Source organism: Brassica oleracea, chromosome C9 (genome assembly GCF_000695525.1).
Source record: "Brassica oleracea var. oleracea cultivar TO1000 chromosome C9, BOL, whole genome shotgun sequence".
Taxonomy (NCBI): domain Eukaryota; kingdom Viridiplantae; phylum Streptophyta; class Magnoliopsida; order Brassicales; family Brassicaceae; genus Brassica; species Brassica oleracea.
This window is the reverse complement of record NC_027756.1, coordinates 29251076-29263821: the sequence shown is the minus strand read 5'-3', so window position 1 is coordinate 29263821 and position 12746 is coordinate 29251076. Positions and strand designations below refer to the sequence as shown.

Here is a 12746-nt window from a genome sequence, read left to right as displayed (position 1 = left end):
TTTTTTTTTGTAACTATTTTTATGTATTTTTATTGTTTTATTTTAAAAATATAATCTTATTTGGAAATTCAATTTTGTTTCCTTTTTTAAAAGATATTAAATATCAATTACTCAAACACTACTGGTTGGTGAATCTAGAGGTTCACCCTAGGGGGTGAACCAAAGAATTTCTCTTTTTAGATATAATTTTACTGTAGGATTGTTTTCGCTCCCAGCCACAGTTCCCAAGTCTAGTCCTTAACCAGCGGTCCGAAGCCTCTTCCCACGCTTAGCAAACTGGATCTCTTCCTCTTTTGGCAAAAACACAATTCAAAGTACATCTACTTTTTGAACTTTTCCCAGTTCGGGATTATCGGTCACTGCAAGTCTCTGAAGCTTTACCCACCGGGTTCTTCCCCCGACCAGGGTCGGAGGGACCAGTCTCCGCCGCTCCTCCGCCGTTCATACACCTGAGACTCCATGGCTGACCTTCCTGGACACTCCAAGATGGACCTCACCGCTGGAAGCTACTCTGTACTCTCTACAAGCCAACAAAAACCAGTCACAAGCTAAACCCCAACACCGCTAATACCCATTTCCTCATCTCTAGGACGTTTACAACATCAGATATCGACTGTACTGCTCCTGCGTGAGAGCTCTGTGTTTACTCAACAACTCTCAAAACCCTGGTCACAACATCTCCTACCATACTCAAGCTACAATGAGTGGTCGCTATTCAAGAGAAGAAAAGAAGAAATGGATTACGGCTCAAAACCAAGCTAAACGAAAGCCACTAGTACAAATTCCAGATACAGATACTACTGCTCTGATTGAGGAAAAAAAATTTACCCTTATTGGGAGGGTAACAAACCCAACAGCTCAAAATACGAAGGCTCTGGTCGACTTCTTCCTCCAACACTGGAATGTTGCTGGTCGTTTCACCGGAAGAGCTCTGGGACCTCTCATGTTCCAATTCCGCTTTGAAAATGAAAGGGACCTCCTCACCATTCTCAACAAGGCCCCTTTTCATTTCAAAAGATGGATGCTACTCATCCAACGCTGGGAGCCAGTGGTCTCCGACAAATTCCCAGCTTATCTACCCTTCTGGATTCAGATCCACGGAGTGCCTCTGCACTATTGGGAAGATGGAGCACTAAGAGCCATAGGAAAAGAACTAGGTGAGGTGGAAGACTGTATTCCCACTCAGGCCAAGGTTCGAGTCCTCATCAATGGTCTTAACCCTCTGGAGATGACAAGAGATATAAGCTTACCGTCTGGTGAGATAATACCAGTGAAGTTTGACTACGACAATCTTGAAAAACACTGCTTCTAATGTTTCTCCCTCACACATAAAAAGGAAGATTGTCCCCTCTATGAAAACGCTCGCGAGCGGGGTAGAAGCCCACAATGGCTAGGAATATCCCAAAGCAACAGTATGGCTCGCCTTGATGAGAAAAGGAGGAAATATGAAGACAGGAGAAGAGAAAAATCTCCCCTCATCAAGAAATATAGAGAACATTCACTGCTGTACTCAAGAAGAAACGATTATGATGATCGTCGAGAAGAACCACGGTACAAACCCAGACACCAGCGCAATTACTCACCAGTGGTGAGTGAATATCGAAGAGGAGGAGAAGACCCCAGTAATGATAGGTCCCTCTCACGAGCCCCTAATGCTCAAAATGGAAGTAGAGGAAGCCTTCAAGTCGTTGACAGGCCAAACAAATATGTTGAGCCATATCGCAATAACAGAGACAAGCAGGAAGTTAAAGTTGAGTACAGGAGAGTACCTAGCCCGGAGGCAGGATCAAAATCTATCCAATCTCCGGCCCTACCTATTAGTCCACACTCATCAGACTTAAGAAGAACTCTGTCACGACGAGAAGAAGAAGAAGACTCTGATCCTCATATCTCTGCAGACAGACGCCTAAATTAGGACATACTGCTCCCACCTTCAATCCCACACTCATCGGACTTGAGAAGGTCTCTAACCCTCAGAGATGAGAGTGAGGAAAGGGGAGCTCAGCGAACTGCTGACAGAACCCCTGCAAAGGAACACCTCTCTTTACCCTCTAGTGGGACACCCTCTAATGGGAAGTCAAAACTTGATCATCAAGAAAACTCTATAAGCTCAAGTCGCCTGCAGGACATAGAGATCCAGTATCTGGAGGAAATAATGGAACCTCCACGCCTAGAGAGCAACTCTCGACCATCAGGCTCAAAACCACCGGGAGCTCTCAGTTCCCCACCAGCAGAAGCGTCCCCAATAAGAACACTTAGCGAAGATAGAAGACACGTCTCCCTGCGTCTTGGACCCTTAGCTCCAAGCCCGACTGGCACTCCCATTCAGGCTCGTTTGTCTGAGAGACCAGTTATGACCACAAGGAGTGCTGCAAAAAGAAAAGAAGGAATCACCACACAGAAGAAGAAGTACAACATCAGCCCACTCCACGGAACCATCGTGAAGAAGAGGAGAGTAACCAAAATCCAAAGCTCCCCTAAAAGAAAGACTCAGGGAAGTAAAGCAGCAACACAAAACCAACAGAGAGGTTCCTCGAAGACCAAACTTATCCCAGCTATAACGAAGAAGCAAAAGGATTTTCGGGCACACCCAAGCGCTCTTCCTTAACGCTACTTAGCTGGAACTGTCAAGGGATTGGGAGCATCCTGACAGGCCAGCGAATCAGGGAATTCAAGAGAAGAATATCCCCTGAAGTTATATTTCTGATGGAGACTATGAATCAAGACGAAGTGGTGCTCCGAAGGTTCCAAAAAAAACGGAATATACAAACCACTTTACTGTACCCCCGAGTGGGACCAGTGGCGGACTCTCGCTATCATGGAAAACAGACACGCAGGTTGATATCCTCTCTTCCTCATCCAACTTTATTGATACTATTATCACCTTGCAACAGAAACCTATGTTTGTCTCCTTTATCTATGGAGCACCAACGTAAAATAGGTCAGAGTTCTGGAACAAACTAACTGAAATTGGCCTAGGAAGAGATGAGGAAGCTTGGTTAATAGTGGGGGATTTTAATGACCTCTTAGATAATTCTGAAAAGGTAGGAGGTCCCTTAAGATGGGAGGGATCCTTTCTTGCCTTTAGAAGCTTTGTATCGCAGATGGGACTGTGGGATCTCCAACACTCCGACAACTCTCTTTCATGGAGGGGAACTCGCTACAGTCACTTCATCCAGTCCCGACCGGACCGTTCCATGATCAACTGCAAATGGGCTGAAGTATTCCCCTCTGGGTGTTGTGAATACTTAAGATTCGAGGGTTCTGATTACAGACCAATACTAGTCCACCTTAACCAGCCACAACCTAAGAAGAGAGGCTTATTCCGCTTCGATAGAAGACTCAAAGACAAGCTTGAGATAAAAGAGCTGGTTAAAGAACACTGGACAACAATGTCATATGAATCGGTGTTCTCAAAGATTTGCATAATCAGGAGAAAATTAATGTAGTGGACCAAGCTCCAGAACAGAAACAGCAAAGAGGAGATAATTGAGACACAAGCAAAACTGGAGGAAGCCCTCTCGAATACAGTCCCAGACCCAGTTGAGATTGCTGCCCTTTTGCAGAAGCTGGAGAAAGCATACATCGAGGAGGAACTCTTCTGGAAACAGAGGAGTCGAATCCTCTGGCTCCATAGTGGTGACAGGAACTCCGGTTTTTTCCATGCCATAACCAGGGAAAGGAGAACCATTAACAAGTTCTCGGTGATATAAAATGCCAATGGTCTAGCGGTTCACGAAGAAGATCAGATAGTCCGAACTATTGCGGACTACTATGGTAAGCTATTCTCCTCGAGACAGACGACATCGCTGCAAGTCATTGATGAAGTCCTTTTCCCCCATCATTGCCTCGGATATGAACAATGCCTTAATTAGGATTCCGGATAAACTCGAGATCAAGAAAGCAGTCTTCTCTATCCATCCGGATAAAGCTCCAGGGCCGGATGGTTTCTCGGCGAGCTTTTACCAGACCTACTGGGACATAATAGGCGATGATGTAACGACAGAGGTTGGAAACTTCTTCAATACAAGCACGCTCGATGGCCGGTATAATGAAACCCACGTTAGGTTAATCCCGAAGACCAGGGGCGCCAAGAAAGTGGCTGACTACCGACCGATTGCGTTGTGTAGCACCCACTATAAGATCATCGCAAAATTTCTCACTAACCGCCTCCAGCCTGTACTCCAAACCATCATCTCGAAGAATCAGTCAACGTTTGTTAAGGGGCGAGCAATATCGGATAACGTGCTCATCACGCATGAAGTGCTTCATTACCTCCAGACATCGGGGGCCCAAGTCCGCTGCGCCATGGCTGTGAAAACGGACATGAGCAAGGCCTACGATAGAATCGAATGGAGCTTCCTAGCCAGAGTCCTTGAAAGACTCGGGTTCCACCCCACTTGGACCTCTTGGATTATGGAATGTATCCAATCAGTCTCGTACTCTATCTTGGTGAATGGAGCAGCACAAGGAAGAGTTATTCCGTCCCGGGGAATCCGACAAGGAGATCCCCTCTCGCCTTACCTTTTTATTCTCTGCACTGAAGTCCTCTCTGGACTGGGCTCTAAAGCGATGCATGAAGGGAGACTGGCTGGAGTAAAATTTTCGAGAAGATTCCCTCCGGTAAATCACCTTCTATTCTCAGACGACACTATGTTTTTTACCAAAACAAGTGTCACCTGCTGTGAAGCCTTGAAGCATGTCCTAACCTTTTATGAAGGGGCTTCCGGACAGTGCATAAATCTCGGAAAGTCAGCTATAACCTTCTCCGCCAAAACACCAAGTGAAGTGAAAACCCGAGTAAAGGATTTCCTCAATATCCAAAATGAGGGAGGAGTGGGGAAGTACTTAGGATTACCCGAACACTTCGGAAGAAAGAAGAGGGACATTTTTGCCAACCTCATTGATAGGATCAAGTAAAAATCTATAAGCTGGTCGACTAGATACCTTTCGAGTGCGGGAAAAGGTTCTCCTACAAGCAGTTTTAGCAGCCCTCCCAACTTACACGATGTCATGCTTCAAATTACCCCTCTCAATCTGCAAACAAATACAGAGTCTTCTCACTCGGTTTTGGTGGGATGCAAAACCCGAGATTCGAAAACTCTGCTGGGTATCCTGGTCACGCCTAACTCGCCCTAAGAGTGCTGAGGGCTTAGGCTTTAGGGAGATCAAACAGTTCAATAACGCCCTGCTAGCGAAACTTGCGTGGAGAATCCTTAAGGAACCGCAGTCTTTCCTTGCTTCCTTGCCCAAATCCTTATGGGAAAATACTGCAATAACTCATCTTTTCTTGACTGCAATGCTCCTGCCTCAGCCTCCCACGGCTGGCGAGGAATACTGGCGGGAAGAGAAGTCTTACGACATGGACTTGGCTGGATTGTTGGGAATGGCAAAGAGATACGGGTCTGGTCTCAACCGTGGTTACATCTTGATGGACCAACAACCCCCAATGGACCACCAACGTTCTCAAATGCTAATCTCCGTGTGACAGATCTCCTACAACCTGGCTCCTCAGAGTGGAACCTTCAAGCCATAAGAGAGCACTTGCCTCAGTATGATGACGCCATCAAAGCGATCATTCCTAGTGATGGTGATATGAACGATGAGCTAGTTTGGTTAAAGGATACGACCGGGAGTTACACTACAAAGTCGGGGTACGCAGTGGCCAAACTTAACACCGAAGCTGAACCATCTGATCATTTCGACTGAAAAAACGTATATGGCTGGTGAAAACCTCCCCAAAGCTCCGACATCTGCTCTGGAAAGCTACGGCAGGAGCACTTCCGGTAGTTGCAGGTATCCATAGCAGAGAGGCATGACCATTGATGCGAATTGCAAGCGGTGTGGTACACTCGAAACAGAAATCCACGTCTTGCTCCACTGCCCTTTTGCCTCAAGCGTTTGGAGTCAACTCCCCTGCCTGCATCTCCCGCCCTCGCTACCACAGATCCCAGACTCAATCACAACACTCCTTGACAGCTGCAACAAAATCGTCAATCTGCCTCCAACGGGTCTAGGCGATGTTCCCATGTTCCCGTGGGTATGCTGGACGTTATGGACGAACAGGAACAAACTCCTATTTGAAAACAAAGACTTCTCGGTTGCAGAGACAGTACTGAAAATCCTACAAGATTCGAGAGCTTGGAAGGAAGCTCAAGAATCACAACAAAATCGAAAAGTACCACAGTGCGTGGATCCTTCACTGCAGGTGTCTAAAATCCAACTGCCTTCACCCCCCTTCTATTGCAGGTACCACCACATGGAGTCTTTTCTCTGATGCGGCTTGGGACTCAAAATCTGGAAGCTGTGGCCTCGGATGGCACTTTCGCGACAACACAGACGCACCAGCAGGCAATTTCTCTTCAAACCGCCGATCTGTCCCCTCCGCCCTTGTAGCAGAGGCCCTGGTGGTAAAGTCTACGATTCAAACTGCAGTTTCTCGTGGTGTGAACTCTCTTCGAGTCTTCTCAGACTCCAAAAGCCTCATCACTCTCTTGGCGACCAAGAAGAACCATGTCTGGATACAAGGAATTCTCTTTGATATCCACTCTCTATCAAACTCTTTTAGGAATATCTCTTTTCATTTTCTCCCTCGATTGGGAAATACTTTGGCTGATTCCTTAGCAAAATCAGCGCTACTCTCATTATCTAACTCTCTGGTGTGTGGATGAGAATCTCCCAATTTTAATTAAGTATGTTTTGCCTCAAAAAAAAAAACACGAGTCCCAAACTCTGGTACTAGCCACATACATAAACATGTCATATAAGATCATAACCCCAATTGCAATTGTCAAACTGAGCAATAGATACAAGTGTCTATCTAAATTTAAAGTCCATATCGTTATTACATCTTTACCTTTTAACCATTTGTTGTTCTGATATCTTACTTCATCCCAACCCTGACACCTCATGAAACCAGAAAACACCAGGTGAGACAAGAGGTGAGAGTCATACCAAGACCCCAACCTATGCTTGACCAAAGTAAACCTCAATCCGAACCGATAACAAGCGTACACCATCATATACTCCTTCCTGACACATCCAACCAAATCTTTAGTTTCATGTATATAATGCATTCCTAATTTAGTCACTCGGAAGCCATCCTTATGCTCTGAATCCCAATTAAATAAATTAGTATCCCATCCTAAAGATGAATCAGAATCAACCAAACCACAACCATAAGAAAACCAAAACAACACCATCTTATTAGAAGTATTGAGACCAAATAAGACCAGAAAATCATAAGCGCAAGCAAAGCGCACCGCTACCCCAACTCGGTAAAGATCAAACACTGAGACACACAACCTTCTAGGACCAGACTTATTCTACTGGATTTCATAACTGAACCCCACATTATTATAGTAAAATAAAAATAAAAACACCAGCAACCGAGACAAATTACTCCGATGTGTTCGTAGGCTTAACGGGGAAGCCTTCTTTGCAGGTGCAGTTCCCTTATCCCCATTTTTGGCTAAGTCCTTGGCCATAAGCTTCTTACGTAGAGAAACGAACCCCTGGACAAAACCGCTTCTTTGTTGCTCCCCCTGCCACACCTCTTCCGTCTTTGCTGACTTCTTCTTTGCGGCCTTTTCGACACTACCTTCATTAGGGATGTCATTAACTTCAGTTTGTTCATCACCCCCTTCCTCGCCTCCATCTTCCCCTCCCAAGACTTCCTCCTCCATGATATCAGTAATCTCTCCTTGCTCCCCTTCCTGCTCATCGTCAATGCCATCCTTTACCATGAGCTCCGAATCTGAGAGTATCTCTCCCTCCACCATAAGCTCTGAGTCTGAGAGTATCACCCCCTCCACCATCAAATCCGCATCATCTAGAGCCTGAGAAGGCACAAGATCCTCTAGCACCTTATCTTCTACTACTATCCATTTCGGTACCCTCTGAAATTGCACCGCTTCCCCCCCCTAATACTTTCTCGCCAGAGCCCTCCACAGCTTCTGCAGTGATACCTGCAACGGTGTCTGCGCTAGTCCCCTCATCAAACAGAAGAGCCTTACGGGCTTCAGATGCTCCACTCTCTGCAGAATCCAAACAGCTTCTCGTACCTGAGAGACACCATAATCTCCACGCCTTCCTCTATCTCAACAGCCATGGAGAAGACAAGCGGTTTGAAACCATCAAGCTCCACCCTAACGCGCCCTCCATATAGATCAACCTCCCTATAACCCGGCCAATGGCTTCACCAACGCTTTGGAATATTTCTGGAACCCAGAACTGAAGTGGAATGTCAAGAACAAGACCCAAAAAAGTGATTTTTGATGGGTAATTGACCTCAAGCACTGGTTTCCACCTCACAATTGACACCATCCAGTAATCAAAGTGGAAGGGTTGGTTTCCACCGCACAATTGACACCATCCAGTAATCAAAGTGGACGGGTTCCATCTTCATGACTTCGGAAATGTCTTCCTCCGTCTCAAAGTCAAACTGGAATCTTCCCAGACCAAGATCCACTCCAAATACACGCCCCTCGACTTGCCAGATCCTCGGAAGCATAAACAACAGGATCTTCATATCTTGCTTCGATGGGTTCATACACCTTCCAATGAGTGTCTTGCCATAACTCGCTATGAGCTCCGAATTATCAAACCGAGGGACCGTAATCTTCAAAACCGCCTTAGCCACCTCCTTCTTTCCACCAGACTTAGCCATCCATTGACCTTGCGTCATTTTGAAACACCAAAAAAGAGAGCAGAAGACAATACAAGATATTACAGAACCAGTAAATCTTAGAAGAGAAATATGTTGTGATGTAGAAAAAGACTCTCCCATATTGCCTATAAATTCTAAACATCCATATCTCCAAGACTTTACACCCAAGAAAATCCAGAGATTTCTATTAACCAAAGAATCTCCAATCAACAGATCCTGACAGATACCATCACCATAAATTGATACAATCAACGGATTATCAATGATCCTAGATAATATCTTAGAGATTATCTCCATATACCACATTCCAAATCTTGTACTAAAAAAGCAATTCATATTCAGAGCAGCAAATCGTAGAGATTCTGATACATATCCCAGATCAGGAGAAAACCTTCATTGATTGACCCCAATAAAGTCCAATAGAGATAGAGAAACATACCATATTTGTTGTTTAAGCAAAGAATATGTTTTCTGAAAGAAGTTATTCACAGATCTCGCCGTAATAAAATTGTACCCAGAAGAACTCCAAATCCAAATAACCTCATCAAATCCTTCCCCCGAAAATCCATCAGTCACCAAAAAATCCATTGAGAAATCACCGATCTGAGGCGTAAATGCACAGAAATCCTGACCAGTAGATACCCCATTGATCCTGATCCCACCGAGCCTTGAAATGTTAAGATCCCACCACTCCTTCATCGTCTTCGATCAATCGCCTTTTCCATCGCCGCTTTTTTCTTTTTCTATTATACTTGACAAATGTCATTCTATTAGGCAAAATAAATGCTTTATATGGTTTTAAAATATGAAATATAAATGAATGATTATATTACTAATAATTTTATTTTATTTTAGAAACTTTGATGGATTCTAACCGATGAAAGTGTATGAGGAATCTAACACAGTTCACTGTTACATTTGCAATGAATTGTTTTCAGTTGGTGAAAATAGTTTCGGAACCAGAAAAATGGTCAGCATTTGCAAGTTACTTAAAAGACATAAAAGTTTTGAAGAGAAGTTTCAACAGCTCAGAGCTCATTCATATACCACAGACGAAGAATTCAAGAGCGGACAGGAAGCAATAGTCTTTTGTTGTCCATATATCGGAGCTACCATTTTGGTTCGCAGAGTCTACACTATTCCGTTTATGTTGCTGACAAAAAAAAAACCGATGAAAGTTCTCTATGTTGTTATGATTTATGAGCCACACACAGAAAGCCTCTTTTTCTTATCTCTTCATCATATCTGAAAGCTTTGTGAGCCTTGTGACAGGAATTATGGTTAATTCCGGTTTAGAGATTTTATGTGTGTATTTCGGTTTACTAGAAATAAACCAGCTCACAAACCATTTACGTACGCCTTTTGGCTATTGTGAGATATTAATAAAAAATCATCTTTATCTTCTTCCTCAAGTCTCTTCTCTCTATCACCACCTTCATGATCTATCATCACCATCATCGCACGAATCCAACATCTTCGAGATGATATATCTTCCCTTCTAGGCCTGTGTTCACCTCGTCTTCGATCCTTTGTGGATTCTAGATAGAGATTTATCTATCAACCCATTATCCTGTTCAATGGAAAGAGCATCCTCGAAATAAAACCACATGGGCATTCTACCAAGATCTCATTGAGGTCAGGGACATATCTGCTCATTTTGTGGATCACACTCCATTCAATAATTATTTGAGGATCCGAAAGACAAGCTGTTGTATTTCACATGAGACTGATCAAAATGCTTCATTTGTGTGGCATCGTTGGAAGATCAAGGAGAATATGATGCAAGCTGATACTCTCTGTTCTAATATGAGGTTAATAAACGCTGTGGTTCTGATAGGCCTTGGAAGTATTGTGTGAGGCAGAGACTAAAGAATAAATAAGGAAAACGAGCTTCAGTGTCTGGAAGTGCAGTGTTTGAGGAAGAGATAGATGATGATGCGGAGGGAGCTGAATAGAGACGCGGGAAAGTTATTTTGAATGTGGGGCCAGTTGTTTAGGCCGTTATACGATTCTGTTAGGCAATTAGGCCGTTGGGCCAGCTTGCTAGTATAAATAAGATGAATCTATTAGAAGATCCAATTGAAAGCCCATTTTATATCTTGTGAAAAATCCATTAGCTCATGTAACTAGTAGGATTTGCCACATGAGTTCCCATATAAATAGTCATACTATGTAATGAAAACCTCAACTTTTGGAATATCAATATCATTTCATAAATATCTTTGTTCTTGGTGACAAACTCAATCTCTTCCCGTTTCTTTACTTTCATTTGCATAATAAAGCTCCTTTGAGCTATTCATCTTTTGCATCAATAAAGCTTTATAAGTATAAGGCGATAGTGATGGCGACACAGGCGACGGCTTAGGGTTTTCATGATTTTTCGACGATGGGATACCGGAATTCAACGGGAGGAGCAAGATGGGTTAGATCATCATCAAGATGGTCGGATCGGAAGGTTACAGACATGAAGGGGAGTATTGGCAAGTATATCTCATCAGGATTCTCGATGGATCCTTTTACAAAAAGGAAAGAAGGAAATTAGAGGATCTTGGAAGGTTTCACAATATGTGGTTTGGATCGAGGTTTCAGGCATCATCAAGATAAAATCTCCGTACAGGAGGGTTTTGTCTTCCCTTTACAATGGGATTGATAAGATCGCAGCCTGGTTGATCAATTATAGGAGATACGGTATTATCGGTGAAGAATCTTGGTGCGTGGAGGTGGGTCACTGGAACTACTATAACAGATGGGCACCTGGCAAACCCTAGTTACATGGGCTAATGGACTTCTCACAAGATATAAAATGGGCTTTCAATTGGATCTTCTAATAGAATCAAGTACTCTTGAAGGTGGGTTTTTTATCGAATGGATAGAAAAGGATTAGAGTGTAACTCTAGTCTTAGGCTCTACTACGAGATTTGTTTGTAAAAAGAAGGTATACGGTACTCGTATTCAAATTTCATATACAAATACAATTTGATTCCTATCATTTGGTGCGGTGAGCTAAGTCGATCATCGATCGAAGATGGCAAAGCAAGGACAATCGGAGCTATGACGCGAAGATCCGGAGCAGCGGATCAGTGAACTCCACAATACAGTGGCGAGACTCAATGAACAAGTCAAGTACATCCGTAAACGCTACAATAAGGCTTACGAAATGAAGATCGAAGCACGGACCGAGCCCTAGTACAAAATAATATAAACTATTCTATTTTAGGACCAAACTATTTTATCTCAAACAATAACAAATTATACTTCTCCTTTTCTGTATCCCAAAAAAAACACTTTTTGCTTTTCTATTTTCTGCGTAGTATTAACTAAACTAATTTTTATTATATATAAACAATTTTCATACACATTGTCATGTAATCGAATCGGAAGATGCATACATGTTAAAATTTTATCTCACAAGAATCTTCTAACTCTTTTACCCAAAAAAATATGTCTGACCTCTCAGCTGCCTAATAATTTAAAGTAGAATTAGCTGATAAATAATGCTAACTGCAGTTGCTTTTTAAAAAAAAAGCTTTTTTTACAACAAATAATAATAATGCTAATTGCAGTAAATTACTAAAAATAAATAAGAGTGACTTAAAGTTACGTAATGCTGAACGATAATAACTTTGAAAAACAATTGCTAGGCAGCTATTAGGGTGCGAGTAAGTGAACACACTTACAATATCAAGTAGGAAAAAGCAAGTCGTGAAATAAGAGAAAAATGATCAATGAACGAAACAGAGGAATCAAAGAAAGAGAGAATTAAACAATGAAGTGAAAGTGAGAAATCAGAGAAGCAAACAGTGCGATAAACAGAAGAAACAATAGGCAAATAATCAATCAAGAAAACAAGAAAGCAAGCAAAAAAACAAAGCAAATAAGTTAATCAAAAAACACAAGCAAAAAAGTAAACAAAAGAAGCAAAGAATTAAGCAAGAAAACAGGTCAAGCATGCAAGAATCGGTGAAGGAAGCAATCAAAAGAATCAAATAATTACAGAAGAACATATGCATGAATGCGATGTATAGATGAACCTATGCATGAATTCATGAATGCATATAATGTGTTTCAGGCAGTTTGA

General features: G+C 42.8%; 1 protein-coding gene across 1 annotated transcript; it reads left to right on the top strand.

Annotated features, from left to right (window-relative positions):
• Positions 1-5719: 5719 nt before the first annotated feature.
• On the top strand, positions 5720-6671 carry LOC106314742. Its single transcript, XM_013752572.1, has 2 exons — positions 5720-5786; positions 6250-6671. The coding sequence occupies exons 1-2, from the start codon at positions 5720-5722 to the stop codon at positions 6669-6671; spliced, it is 489 nt and encodes a 162-aa protein (XP_013608026.1).
• The last annotated feature ends 6075 nt before the right edge of the window (positions 6672-12746 follow it).